This window comes from Cicer arietinum, chromosome 2 (assembly GCF_000331145.2).
Source record: "Cicer arietinum cultivar CDC Frontier isolate Library 1 chromosome 2, Cicar.CDCFrontier_v2.0, whole genome shotgun sequence".
Classification (NCBI taxonomy): Eukaryota; Viridiplantae; Streptophyta; class Magnoliopsida; order Fabales; family Fabaceae; genus Cicer; species Cicer arietinum.
Genome location: NC_021161.2, coordinates 45,404,627 through 45,420,452, shown reverse-complemented (window position 1 = coordinate 45,420,452; position 15,826 = coordinate 45,404,627). Strand labels below are relative to the sequence as shown.

The window sequence follows — 15,826 nt, the reverse complement described above, 5'->3', positions numbered from 1 at the left end:
GATTGTTATAATCCAAGCGGTGCAGCAATTTAGCCTATATTTTCTTCCACTTAATTGGGATAGATTGTTATAATCCAAGCGGTGCAGCAATTTAGCCTATATTTTCTACCACTTAATTGGAATTGGTTGTTATATTTCAAGCAACCTCACCAGCCATTCCTAACTTAAATTATATTTGTTTCATCTAACAATTAAACATAAAAATTGTATAGTTCAATCATTTGTTAAATAAAACAAATAATAAGTAGATAGATAAATAAATAAATAAAAACAAAGCTAAGATTATCGTATTATCTTATTATTTAATTTGGTTGAATTAGCCTAATCCCAAAGATAATTATGTAATTAATTCTAAACCTTGAAATTAGGACGTTACAACCCCAGTGTTTTGTCCTTCACTTCACTGGGGGAAAAGAAAACATATGTTCTCACCATAGAAGGAAAACTAAAGAAGTCTATTAACTCGGCTTCTTTAGTTTGGAATGATGGAAATTTTCAAGTAAGGAGCCCAATTATTATTTTTGATGAACGGGCAGAAAAAGTCGAGGGTGCAAATTTATATTGTATAAATTTCATTTATATTGTAATTGTAAATTTATTATTTTATATTATTATTGAATAAATTGTATTCTTTGGTGAAAAGAAATATTGTACACTTGTTAAAAAAATAAAAATACATATTGTTCTTTGAATCATGATCTAGCTCGGAATATTTCGTTAGACTCACATTTAATATTGCAAACAGAACCACAAAATATAGACCGCAAACAAAATAAGTGATTAAAAAAAGGGTGTAGGTTTTCATGTTATTTTTTTGTCATGATTGAGTTGTGCATATAAGGCCCATATCCTGTCTTGGACTCTGTTTCTGGGTTTTAAAACAAAAAGTGTAGTATAATATTTCGAAATTTCTTGAATATTTCATTTCGAACGTTTGGTATTTTTCCAAAGTTTTGAAATTAGTAATTTTTTCTGCATAATTACATTTCGAAAGTTTCCAATTTTACAAAACATTCGAAAGTTGGGGTGGAAGACTGAAATGGAAATATTTTCCATAATTTTTTACAAATTAAATAAGGGTAAAATAGTCTTTAAAAAAAATTGGGGGGGTGGGAGGTAAAAAAGGGAGGTGCGTGGTACAAAACCCTATAATATTTTGTTGTTGGTTCGATAATCCGATTGAAACTGAACATAGTGAAAAGAAGATGGAAGCACAGGTGGTTGGCTTGATTTGAAGGAAGTTATTTCTTTTAGTTATGTTGGTGCAGATTAAGTGTCTAGTTAGATATATGTTATTAAATATTACTGGAAATAAAATAATGAGAGGAGTGTCATATTTCACTTCTCTGTGCTTCGGCAAGTGAGTTCAATATAGTTTTGATGCACAATTCTATGTTGTTATATCAGTTTTTTCACTTGTTATTTTTTTTGGATTAATTTTTAAATTTTCTTCTAGATTTTCAATCTCTGACACAATAATTTCACTATGTCAATAAATTGATACTGAGATATTATTTAATTGTAGATAATTGGTCACTCGGATATACCTTGATTACCGAGATCAAGACAAATATTAAGATATACATTTGAAAATTTTGCTCTTAATGTATGACTAGAATAAATGACAAATCTACTTCTCTTTTTTACTTAGCTTATAGGATGGAAACTTTCATTGCTTTTTTTCTTTCCTTTTCTTTTTCTCTTTCTCATAAACTTCTTTTTTAGTTTGACTTTGTTCAATTAAAAATGTATTTATAAAAAAGATAAATAGTACATCTCTTAACTTAATTTTAATTAGTATTATAGTTATTTTTCTTTTTTTTCTTCTCAATTTAATTTTTTATTTTAATTTTAAATGATAATTTGATTTTTCATATTTTAAAATATCAACAATATTATCCTTTTTTATTTACAAATGACCAAATTGATAAAGTATTTCTTTAACTAATAACGATACGTAAGTGAAAATAAAAACTCTATCAAATTAAATAATCATTTTTTAGTGTCTTTATTTTAATAAAAACTAATTTTTTTAAATAAATAAATAAACAATATTCATTTTTATTTATTTTCTATATTTTGAAATAAAATAAATGTTTTAAAAGTTATTATTATTTTTACATATTTAATTAGAGGTACATTAAATAGACTAATTTTTTAGTACAGCAACAAGTAGATTTTTTCTGGGTACAAAAAAACACAGATTTTTTAGGACATTTCCGCGGAGTGGAATAGTACCACCCTTGCTTTCTTTAATAAATCCGACCTGTAACACAACAGCATTCTACAGTGTCTTTTAAAAATTAGAAATCTTTTATTCAAATTCAATTAAATAATAAAAACTCAATAATCTTAATCTTCAACTCTAAATTTTTTAATAAAAACTGAACAACATTAATCTTCAACCCTAATTTCTTCATCTTCAAATCACAAATTCTCATATTTGGATCTAAATCCTAAAAATTCTAATCTCTCATTTTTCTTACACCATACCTATAATTTTTGCCATAACCACCAAAGGCATAGATAAATAACCCAAGTAACACACCTCGTTTTTTTTTTTTTTCTCTTTCTCTTTCTTTCTTTCTCCGTCAATCAGACTAAAAAAACATATGTGCTTCTCTTGTCTGATTTTCTCTTCAAACCAAATCAGAGAGCGTCCGACGAGCAGAACCTCAGCAGAGATTCGCCTATACTCTTTATGTTGCCGAAAAAATCAACTTTATCTCTCTTCAACTTCCACTATTAGAAAATTGCATTTTAGCTGCTGATTTTAGCGTCAGCCCCCGACTCCGACGCTAAGTAAAATAAATCAGACGCTAGTTTATTCATTTAATTTTTTATTTTTTATTTTAATATGTAGCGTCAAAGTGTCTGACGCTAGGTTATTTTTTTATTTTATTTGTAATATCAGATTGTTCCCTTAGAAAATCCAATCAGATTGAACCCTTCTCCTACGTTTTGAACCCTTCTCTCACTGTTTCTCATCGTTGAACCCTATATTTAGAACCCAACACTGATTCTCATTCCTCTCAATGCTGTGAGTATTGCCGCCAAACCTGTGACCGTCACCGTCACTCTCAAAGTCGTCACTGTCCCCCTCTCTTACGTGTGACCCTCTCGAACCCGTCGTCGTTCAGTGTCGTCGCCGCGCTGTCATCTATTGTCGATTCTCAATGTAAGTGTCGTTGTCTCACTCTCAAGGTAGCCCGTTCACGTTTTTTCCCAAGATTAGAATTTCTGATTTGACGTTTTCTCTTATTTGTTATCAATTTCAAACAGTGGATATAGATTTATGGTTTCAGATTTTTATTTCTGCTTTCTGATTTTTAGAAGTTCTGCTTAGAAGTTCTGATTTTTGAGAACCAAGATTAGAAGTTCTGCTTTCTGATTTTTAGTGATGATGTGGATGAATGTGTGATTTTTAGAACCAAGATTAGAAGTTCTGTTTTTGTGGGTTTTGTTTTTGTGTGCTTTCTATTTTTGTGGCTTTTGTTTGGCTTTGATGGTCTGATTAATGTGTGGCTTTTGTTTTGTGTGGTATGTGAGTTTTGTTTTTTAAACATTTGCTATGATTCACAGTTCAAGCAAACTAAAAAGGACATAATAGCAACATCAAATGGAGAACAATTGGTTCGGTTCTGATTTACTTTCTTGATTATCAGCAACCTAAATGGATTCAAAGGTATGCAACGGATTCAAATTGGACATTGGATGGACGATATCAGACACTGACTAATTTCTGGCCAAAAGTTCCTGTTTTGGTCATTCATTGGTAATTTCTAATATTCTTCTAGTTCTGATTATCCACTTGATAAGTCTAATGCCCTAGAGTATTTAACCAACAATCATAAAAACTTGATACACATGCTTCAAAGTTGCATGCAATGCTGGTATTTGAAGTTCTGTGATAGTTGTGATTGTCCATAAAGAATTAAAGAATGATTAATTGAGATTTTGCAGTGGTTAGACTTAGATAATAAATGTGAGTAATTAACAATATATCATGGCCAAAATTAAATATTTATTATGAATGTGTTATGATGTTAATATAATGTATTGATATTGTGTGTTTGTACTTATGTTTATTAACTTTTAGTTATTTGTAGTAAGGGCATGTAATATCTTACACCAAATGCAGGTTCTGGTTTGAACACCAATGTAAAATGCACTATCTTACACCAAGAAATCAGTTTTTTGTTGTTGTTGAGGTTATTACAGACATAATGTAGATTTTCCTAGTATAAAATCAAGGTAATTTAAAGAATGAGGATGAAGGGCTTACCAATACCATAGCGTTGATTTGTCTTTAATTGCATGATTTCTGGACAGATTGCACTATCTGGACAGATTGCACTATCTGGATAGATTGCATGATTTCTCTTTAATTGCTTATATTAACTTAGACATAACTTAGAATGATTTCTGGTTCATTTTTCTGCGTTTTTCTGTGTTTCTGGTTCATTCTTCTGCTTGGTTATGTAAGTTGTTGTTTACTAACTATCCCAAATGCATTGATGCAAGACCTAGTCCCCCTGTATCCTGGTGAATTTTGATAAACAACAAATCGTAGTTTGTAGGGGGAAGGATTATAAGCAATTGAAAGGTATGGATGTTGTTAATTTGATTATACTTTGTTATTAATATGGATGTTGTTGAGTTTGTTTGTTGGTGTACATGTTGAATTTGGAAAACCTCGCCGAACTCTGTAAAAGTGCAATCTAACTAAAGTAAAATATGCTTTTGGCAGACGCTAAATCCTATTTTTCTAGTAGTGTTCTTAATTCTGATTTTTTTGCCTCTGCCTTCCCGATAAACAATCTTTAATCTCTAACTAAATTTGCATTTTTCTTTTCTTTTTGATTGAATTATCTAAAAAAACAATGTGGAGGGTAAGAGGTTTTTGTTGCAGAAAACAATCTATGTATTTGGTAGTTATGGGAAAGATTATACGTGTGATGTAAAAAAAAATGAGAGATTAAAATTTTTAAGATTATGATTCAGATATAAGAATTTGTGATTTGAAGATGAAGAAGTTAGGGTTGAAGATGAATGTTGTTGAATTTTTATTGAAAATCTTGATGTTGAAAATGAAGATTATTGAGTTTTTATTATTTAACTGGTTTATTAATTAATTAATTTTAAGTTTTTAATTAAATAATTAAATGAGTTAATAAAATAAATTTTAAATATTGTCTAGTCAACAACAATTACACAGCCATCATGTGTCACTTTATCTAAAATTAATCATTCACTATTTTTTTACTAAAAAATATTCATAAAAGACTTTTTCAAAACTTATTAAAATTTGCAATAATATAAATCAAATAAATAAAATTATAAAAACTAAAATCAAAATAAAATGTATTTAAAAAGACAAAAAAAACATATTTAAATTTAAAATAATAACATAATCCTCGTAAAAATGATCTTAATTTATAGTACCTACTTACCTATAATGCACAAGCGACTTGTGCATTTAATTTATGCAAAAGTGGTCATGACGATTTGCAGGTGAGTGAAAATAATCGATGCTAAAAGGCGATTGATGTTTGCAATAGTCAAACATAGAAAAAATCTAAATAATTATCACTTACAATTCTTTTGATTTTCCTTTTCTGATTTTAGTTTTAGATTTGATAATTAGAACATTTTAATTTTTTAGATTATTTAATATTTTATTTGAGAAATGAATTAAACCCTAATTTAAGAAAGTAAAATAAAGTACGAACTTATTAAAATAAGAATAAAATAAGTAAAGGATGAATAAGTTACAAATTAAATTGGCCTTGGCAACAGCTTGGTGGACCTTTTTGTTTTTTGGCTTCTTTTTTTTTTCTCTTTTTTCTTCCTCTTATATTTTATGTTTTCTTTTATTTTGTTAATTTTGTATTTGTAAAACAAAAATAAAGAAAAGAAAAACTAAAAACCTTATATAGTATTTCTTCTTTTTCTTTTGCGGGAAATTGACAAGGATGGTTATAGGCAAACCAAGACAACAAATTTAATCTTAGAATTGTACGTGAATTAAAAACTTATTTAATTTTTATATATATATATACTCGCAAAATATTCAAAAAAGACAGATAATTTTTGGATGAAAAGAAAAGGCATATTATAATAGAGGACAAGAAAATATAATTCTTTTATTCATTCTTATTGATGCAATTATTACATATATGAGATTGAGTTTTATTTAATACATAATGATTTGTGTAAATATATAATGTAAGAGCTTTGAAGTTTTAGGGTCGGAAATCAACAAATTTGAGGGCAACAACATGGACGACAACATGGACCTCTAGCACAAGTAATTGGAAAGCAATCTCCATAAGCTGTACAACAAGGTGGTAAATCTTGAATTCGTACGCTTTGAGAGTTACCAGCCAAAGAACCTATAATAGCAATGACTAAAATCAATAATTTGAAGAGCATCTTCAACAAAGTGGTCATTACAACTGAGTTTGGTTTACAAAGAAAAACAACAGAGATATCTTATAGTGAGCCCTATGTTAACGTGATATGTACTAATTTATAGACAAAGAAACAATACTCTACAAAATCATTTTTAGTAATATTTAAATGTTAACATATAGGATTTAATTAGAACGCATTGATAGTGTAAAGATTTACTACATATACTGACATTTAATTATAAAAATTATTTGTTTTTTCTTATAATTATTATTAAAGTCACACATATGAATGATAATGATATGCTGATAGTATAAAATATTTTACATTGATAGATTATGACAATTAAACTCTAATATATAATTTGTAAATTTATTATATTAAGTATTTTATTCAAACTTTTGAATGACTTTTAAAACCTTATTATTTTATTTGACTAGATTTTCAAATGATATTTTCTAAAATTAATTTTTCTATCTTTGTTTATTTCACCTACTACATATTTATCTATGTCTCAGAATATATTATCATAAGTATTAAATTTATAATTATAAAATTAATTTTCAACAAATATTATTCACTTATAAGAGTGTATCTTTTTAACTTTAAATGACGGAGTTCAAAAAATATTTTTATTGTCACTTTAATTTAAAATGTATTTCATCTTCCTCCAATTCAAAAATAAAATAAAAATTATAAACTATAACTTCTTAAGTATGTTTTATCAGATTTTAAACATCAAAATTAAATATGTCTAATACACTTACTTAAATATTTAATTACAAATACTTAAAAAAATATAAATTTAACATAAATAATATGATGAACTTTATAATTATTAAATATGATATACAAAATAATAAAAAAATATTCTAGATTGTAATTCGTTTACAATGAAAACTAACAAATTTATGAATATTTTTTTGCCGGTAGATATTTATAAATATTTAATAGCTATGATCTATATATATTTTTATAATGTGTAACAAAAATATATATAGTTATTTATTTTGTCAATAAAAAAATATTATCTATATTTTTTTTTTTGGTTTCAAGGGGCAAAAGCCCTTGAAAACAAGAAAAAAGATAAACAAATCTACATATGGATTAACAACATTCAAAAGAAAAGAGAAAAGAGAGACACACTATAAAAAAAAAATGGCATTTTCAACATTAGAATCCAAACCAAAATTTTTCAATTTTGTCTCTAGTCTAAAAAGCTTCTCTCGTCACATGATTTATGCAAAAATCACCGTACTACATTAGTCTTGTGATATATTCCACGTTTCAGAATTGAGGATGGGAATTAGATATTCTGTAAGAGAGAGAAACCATTTGAACACACGAGCAACTTCACTATCAGGTCTACTATTGCTCTTCTCTTCTGCATTTGAATGCTTTGCTCGATGACTCCAGTTTGTTGGGTAATACTGGCAGCCATTGCGTGACTATTATCAATCTTATTTTGAAATACCAACTCATTCCGACATCTCTCAAGAGAACGTATTTTGTTCACTATGGTTGTGAATCTTTAGTACATTTCGCCGTTTGTCTCTCCTTCATTCATTTCAAATAATTCGAACTTCCGTATGTCAATTTCAATTTTGGTTTTCTTAACATGGCTTGTTCCTTCATGGTGAGCTTGCAATGTGTCCCATAATTTCTTTGTCGTATCACATTCATCTACTTTTTCACTTTCTTCCCTGCTTAAAGCACATAATAAAAAAAAATTGAGCTTTTGAGTTTAGAAGTATCGTAGATTTTTCATCTATGGTCCTTTTTGTTTCTTTCTTTTTAGCATATGTTGAATCGGTTGTATCTACTCTAGGTATGAAATCTCCATCTATGATGATGCGTCACATACCACTGTCCTGTGACTTTAGAAAGAACTGCATTTTACTTTTTCAGAAATAATAATCTGAGCAATCAAAGTATGGTGGTCTATGTGATGACCTTCCTTGAGCAATATGTTTAGCTTTTGACATTATCTTCTTGAAGCTTTTTCTCTAACACTTTTTGGGTGTTTAATCCTTAGAGACTGACTCTGATGCCAATTGAAGTAACAATGTCAATTATAAAGAATGAGGTTTGAATTATAATTTCCCCTTGTTAAAAATTCCTGTAAAAAACTAAAGTATTTAACTCAAGATTGATATTGGTTACAAACGAAGAACGTTGGGGTTTGAATTATAATTGCTCGTTTTAAAAAATTCTTGTTAAAAACTAAATAATTTAACTCAAGATTGATCTTGGTTACAAACGTAGAATGTTCTTGGTTAGTGGAAAGAAAACAACAATATTAATTTATCAATATAAAAATTGATTGTAAGACAAAAAGTAAATAAGGATAAGGAAAGAGAGATCACACAAGGATATATCATGGTTCACCCAACACGGGTTACGTTCAATCCTCACAATTAGGTTTTCCACTAAGTGCTCAAAGCAAGAACATTCTTGGATTTCACACAGCTTTTACATATCAATCTTGATCTATTACAAAGTACCTTTCTACCTAGAAATGATTTCTACAAACTAACTTTTAAATCATAAAAAAGATTTTTACACACTACTCAAGCTATGTCAACAATATAGCCTTGAGTTACAAAGTAATGATTTTTGAGATTGTTAGAATCTAAGTATGCTCAACTCTTGTTTGAGAATATATTCTAGATTTTAGAACTCACTAAGTATTGATTCTAATATCACACTAAGGACAAAACTAAAACTTAGAATTATTGAGAAGCTCGAGTATGATTGAATGAGTGATGTTTTGTTTGACACTTTTAGTTCTGATTTATTTTTCATCGTGAAGCTTTATTTATAGACTTCAAGAGAACTTATGACAGCTCATCGTGAGTGATGTTTTGATCTTGACAACTGTCTGAAATGATCCCATACCTTAAATCACATGTGCATAATTGTTTAAAAGTACAACATCAGTGTCCTTTTCAATTCGTTAGTTTGTAATTGCACTTGTTTAACTTGAAGAAAAAAATAATAATCGATCTTCCTAGCAACAATCTTAATTTATAATACTTATAAGTTTCTTGCACACTTAATTTATGCTAAAAGGTAATTGATTTTTGCAATAGTCAAACATAGAAAATTTTTAAAGTAATTATCTCTTACAATTCTTTTTATTTTTCTTTTTAATTTTAGTTTTAGATTTGATAATTAGAAAATTTTAGTTTGTTAGCTTATTTAATATTTTTATTTGAGAAAAGAATTAAATCCTAATTTTAAGAAAGTAAAATAAAGTATGGATTTATTAAAAAAAGAATAAAATAAAATAAATAATAATGAATGAATTACAAATCAAATTGGCCATGGCAGCGGCCTGGTGGTCCCTTTTTTTTTTACTTCTTTATTTCTTTTTCTCTTTCTTCTTCCCCTTATATTTTATGTTTTCTTTCATTTTGTTAATTTTATGTTTTTAAAACAAAAATAAAGAAATAAAAACTAGAACCATTACATGGCCTTTTCTTTTTTTTCTTTTGCAGGAAATTGACAAGGATGGTTATTGGTTATAGGTAAATCAAGACAACAAGTTTAATCTTTATATCATATGTAGAATTAAAAATTTATTTAATTTTTTATATATATATTCATATTTAAAAATGTTCAAAAAAGACAAATAATTTTTTGTTGAAAGAAAAAGGCAAATCATAATAAAAGACAAGAAAATATAATTCTTTTATTCATTCCTATTGATGCAAGTATTGCATACATGAGATTGAGTTTTATTTAAATAATGATTGGTGTAAATATAATGTAAGAGCTTTGAAGTTTTAGGGTTGGAAACCACACGATGGAGGGCAACAACATGGGATACAACATGTAGTGTTTTAGGACAAATAATTGGATCACAAACTCCAAAAGATGGACAACAAGGTGGTAATTGTTGAGCGCCTTGAGAGTTACCAACCAAAACACCTATAATACACTACAACATTTTTGCTCTGTAACAACATTTGAAAAATGTTGGCAAAACACAGCAAAATGTTGCCAAAGAGAATAGACAACATTTTTCGGGCGTCTCATATGTGAGCGTTGCCTATTATCTATGGCAACATTTTTCTCACACTTTTGGGCACACTATTTATAAATGTTGCCTAAACTATGGGAATAGGGAACAATTTTTCAACAAGTCTAAGGCAACATTTTTCAAGTGTTGTCATATCTGACAACAATTGATAAATGTTGCTTTATAACAATACATTGAGAACATTGATAAAATGTTGCTAGAGCTTATAGGCAACAATTTTCAACTGTATTCATATATACAAAATAAATTTTTATTTTTCTATTATATTAATTCAAATAATAAATTAGACATTTTGTCATTATTTTATAATAATAAATTTAATTACATACACAAATTGAACTAAGGAAAACATAATGCAAATTTAACACAAATTATTAACAAAGTTGTATTCAAATAAATGGTAATAAACAAATTGTCTAAGATTAGTAACATATATAGTAAACAAATAAATGGTAGTATTCAAATAAAGTTTAATACTTAAAGTACTAAGTCTAGCAAAATATATAGTTTGTTGAAGTTTTGATGCTTCAATCAAGTACATGCCTAGTAAAAAAACATCATCCAAAAAAGCATAATCTAAAATCATCATCTAAATCATTCAAGTGTGTGTTCTTCATATTTAGCATCTACGTTGTCCTCTTCAAATTTGTCATCTATGTCATCCTCTTCAAATTCATCGCCTTCATCGTCAACTTGAAATAATTTATCGTCATTGTTACCTTGGTGATAAAAAAATAAAGCCAAATAAGCTAGGTCCTAAACTTACCAAAAGAGGAATGATAGCAAATGCAATGCTTTAAACAACAAATCCAGTAAGTGTCCACCGCAAACTACTTCACTTTTCTAGCAAAACAACATTACAAAATTTAAAACAAAATAGTCCTTAAATAAAAAATCCAAAATCCAATACAAGTATCAATAGTAGGTTCCAAGTGTAGTTACCTCTCAATAATCTTGCTCCAATCTTGCAAAAATGTTGACTGCTTTTTAATCCTTGTCATCTAAGAAGCATAAATCAAAAATTGAAGGAAAGACACATAAAGTGCTAGAGAATTTCATGAAGTTTAAAACCAAATACAAAGAAAGAAGAATTAGTCTTCTTTTTTTTAAATAGCAAAAGGTATATAAGGTTCTTTATAATATATTCAGTACAAGCAGTACTCTAACAATAGAACATTACAATAAGTTTTTTTTTCCTTTCTAATAAGGCCAATTAGAATCTTAGACCAAGAACTAAATCACCCAACCACAAGTACACCAAACTGAAACTCAACTATACAATACGTATATCAGAACTGAATTAATACCCTGTGACAGCTAGACTTGGTTTGCTCTTATTGTTATTCCAGTCTATCCAATATAAACAGAGGTCCTACTTATTTATTCACAAATTCACTATCAATAATTTCACTAAAAAATTCACAAATCGACTCAAATCAGGTTTAAGCTTTAGTTGCATATCTTTTTCCCTACTTATTTATTTAAACGCAACAACACATACAAATAGCACACATGTTGAAAAATCTAGTTACCGACGACATAACTAAATAACTGAGAAATGCTTCTTCAACCTTTGTAAAAGAAATGTATAGAGATGAAACTTATTTACCTTAAAATCACATTTAGGCAACAACATCTTCATTTGAATCTCATAGCTTGACAGAGAGCTTCAATAATACCTACAAAGTTATTCATAAAACAATATAGAAAATGTAAGGTGGAGATTTTACCTGAAACAAAAGTAGTGGGTTAGGGTTTTTAGTTACCTTTCGAACATGTAATCTTGCCCTCAAATGAAGTCTTTGTGTGAAAGGAATAGACCAAATCAGAGAGAAAGAGAGAAGAGGAACGATTCAGAGAGAAAGAGCGAATATAATAGGAACGATTAGGTGTGTTTTTCTGATTTAGGAGAAACCATAAACGATTCATTCAAGAGTTGCAAGGGTGGAGTGATTCAGAGACAAAGAGAAAAGAGAAATGATTCAAAGAGAAAGAGCAAAGAGAAGATTGAGATAGATTTTATGGTGGAATTGGAAGGAGGAAGAGAAAGAATGAAAGGATTGTGAACAGAGACAAACAGTAGGACCATTACAACTAAGTATGGTTTACAAATAAAAACAAATAAAATATTTTATAGTGAATCATATGTTAAGGCGATGCGTATTAATTTATAGACGAAATAACAATACTCTAAAATATCATTTTTAGTAATTTTTAAATGTTAATATATAAGATTTAATTAGTATACAATTATAGTGCAAATATATTCTACACATATTGTCATTTAATCATTATAGCTCATAACAATTAAACTCTATTATATAATTTATAAATTTATTATATTAGGTATTATATTCAAATCTTGAATGGCTTTTAAAACTTTATTATTTTATTTGACTAGATTTTCTAATGATAATTTCTAAGAATAATTTTTCTATTTTTATTTATTTCATCTACTACATATTTATCTATGTCTATGAATATATTATTATAAGTATTACATTTATATTTATAAAATTAAATTTCAACAATTATTTATTCACTTTTGGAGTGTATCTTTTTAACTTTAAATGACAGAGTTAAAAAAAAAATATTGTCACTTTAATTTAAAATATGCTTAAATATTTAATTACAAAACTTGTGATTTGAAGATTAAAAAATTAGGATTGAAGATGAAGGTTGGTGAGTTTTTATTAAAAAACTTTGGGTTGAAGATGAAGATTATTGAGCATTTATTATATAACTTGTTTATTAATTAATTAATTTTAAGTTTTTAATTAAATATTTAAATGAGATAACAAATAAATTTTAAATGTTATCTAATCAATAACCGTTACACAGTCATATTGTGGCACTCCATCCAAAATTGATCATGTCACTATTGTTTTACTAAAAAAGATTCACAATTTTTTTTAAAAAACATTATAATTGACAATGGTATAAATGAAAAAAATATATTATAGAGACTAAAATCATAACTTGAGAGTTACCAACCAAAACACCTATAATAGCAATGACTAAAACCAATAACTTGAATAGCATCTTCCACAAAGTGGCCATTACAACTAAGTTTGGTTTCCAAATAAAAACAAATGAAATATCTTATAGTGAATCATATGTTAAGGCGATGCGTATTAATTTATAGACGAAATAACAATACTCTAAAATATCATTTTTAGTAATTTTTAAATGTTAATATATAAGATTTAATTAGTATACAATTATAGTGCAAATATATTCTATACATATTGTCTTTTAATCATTAAAATTATTTTTTTTATAATTATTTTTAAAGTCATATATATGAATAATTATAATATGTTGAGAGTGTAAAACATTTTATACTGATAGCTCATAACAATTAAACTCTATTATATAATTTATAAATTTATTATATTTGGTATTATATTCAAATCTTGAATGACTTTTAAAACTTTATTATTTTATTTGACTAGATTTTCTAATGATAATTTCTAAGAATAACTTTTCTATTTTTATTTATTTCATCTACTACATATTTATCTATGTCTATGAATATATTATTATAAGTATTACATTTATATTTAAAAAATTAAATTTCAACAATTATTTATTCACTTTTGAGAGTGTATCTTTTTAACTTTAAATGACAGAGTTAAAAAAAAATAGTGTCACTTTAATTTAAAAGGTTTTTCATCTTCCTCTCCAATTCAAAAAACAAATATATAAACTATAATATCTTAAGTATTTTTTACAAGATTTTAAGTCTCACAAATTAAATATGTCTAATATGCTTAAATATTTAATTACAAAACTTGTGATTTGAAGATGAAAAAATTAGGATTGAAGATGAAGCTTAGTGAGTTTTTATTAAAAAACTTGGGGTTGAAGATGGAGATTATTAAGCATTTATTATATAACTTGTTTATTAATTAATTAATTTTAAGTTTTTAATTAAATAATTAAATGAGATAACAAATAAATTTTAAATGTTATCTGATCAATAACTGTTAAACAGTCGTATTGTGGCACTCCATCCAAAATTGATCATGTCACTATTGTTTTACTAAAAAAGATTCACAATTTTTTTTTAAAACATTATAATTGACAATGGTATAAATGAAAAAAAATATTATAGAGACTAAGATCATAACAAAATATATTTATAAACACAAAAAACATATTTAAACTTAAAAATAATGATATAATCAATTATCGTAAAAACTTCTTTTGATTTCCTTTTTTAGTTTTAGTTTTAAATTTGATAATTAGAACATTTTAGTTTTTTAGATGATTTAATATTTTATTTGAGAAATGAATTAAACACTGACTTTAAGAAAATAAAATAAAGTATGGACTAAAAGAAAATCTAAAAACATTATATAGTCTTTTTTTTTTTTTTTTTTGCAGGAAATTGACAAGGATGGTTATAGTCAAATCAAAACAACAAATTTAATCTTTGTATTGTGCGTGAATTAAAAATTTATTTAATTTTTATATATAGTCACAAAATATTCAAAAAAGGCAAACAATTTTTGGATGAAAAGAAAAGACAAATTATAATAGAGGACAAGAAAATATAATTCTTTTATTCATTCTTATTGATGCAATTATTACATATATGAGATTGAGTTTTATTTAAATAATGATTGGTGTAAATATAATGTAAGAGCTTTGAAGTTTTAGGGTTGGAAACCACACGGTGGAGGTCAACAACATGGGATACAACATGGAGTTCTAGGACAAATAATTGGGTCACAAATTCCAAAAGGTGGACAACAAGGTGGTAATTGTTGCGCGCCTTGAGAGTTACCAACCAAAACACCTATAATAGCAATGACTAAAACCAATAACTTGAATAGCATCTTCCACAAAGTGGCCATTACAACTAAGTTTGGTTTTCAAATAAAAACAAATGAAATATCTTATAGTGAATTATATGTTAAGGCGATGCGTATTAATTTATAGACGAAATAACAATACTCTAAAATATCATTTTTAATAATTTTTAAATGTTAATATATAAGATTTAATTAGTATACAATTATAGTGCAAATATATTCTATACATATTGTCTTTTAATCATTAAAATTATTTTTTTATAATTATTTTTAAAGTCATATATATGAATAATTATAATATGTTGAGAGTGTAAAACATTTTACACTGATAGCTCATAACAATTAAACTCTATTATATAATTTATAAATTTATTATATTTGGTATTATATTCAAATCTTGAATGACTTTTAAAACTTTATTATTTTATTTGACTAGATTTTCTAATGATAATTTCTAAGAATAATTTTTCTATTTTTATTTATTTCATCTACTACATATTTATCTATGTCTATGAATATATTATTATAAGTATTACATTTATATTTA

At 26.5% G+C, this 15,826-nt stretch overlaps 1 protein-coding gene and 2 long non-coding RNA genes across 6 annotated transcripts in view; 2 read left to right on the top strand and 1 right to left on the bottom strand.

Moving 5' to 3' along the window:
* LOC105851241 (cucumisin) overlaps positions 1–879 on the top strand; it is a 3,691-nt gene extending 2,812 nt beyond the window's left edge. The window contains 2 exon segments of the mRNA XM_027330902.1: positions 369–548; positions 842–879. Coding sequence (XP_027186703.1) covers positions 369–548; positions 842–879 — 218 coding nt within the window.
* Positions 880–2,622: 1,743 nt separating this feature from the next.
* Positions 2,623–6,664, top strand: LOC101512397 (uncharacterized). Of its 4 annotated transcripts, none has more exons than XR_012161846.1 (3): positions 2,853–3,178; positions 3,583–4,606; positions 6,250–6,664. It is a non-coding gene; the product is annotated as an uncharacterized lncRNA (long non-coding RNA). The 4 variants fall into 4 exon arrangements; XR_012161847.1 differs by having other exon boundaries at positions 6,244–6,664; XR_012161845.1 differs by having other exon boundaries at positions 2,877–3,178; positions 3,583–3,775; positions 4,142–6,664.
* A 4,207-nt stretch (positions 6,665–10,871) lies between these two features.
* Positions 10,872–12,576, bottom strand: LOC101512182 (uncharacterized). The gene is made up of 5 exons (XR_001142965.3): positions 12,226–12,576; positions 12,069–12,138; positions 11,402–11,460; positions 11,226–11,302; positions 10,872–11,151 (listed from the first exon to the last, which is right to left on the bottom strand). It is a non-coding gene; the product is annotated as an uncharacterized lncRNA (long non-coding RNA).
* Positions 12,577–15,826: the final 3,250 nt, after the last annotated feature.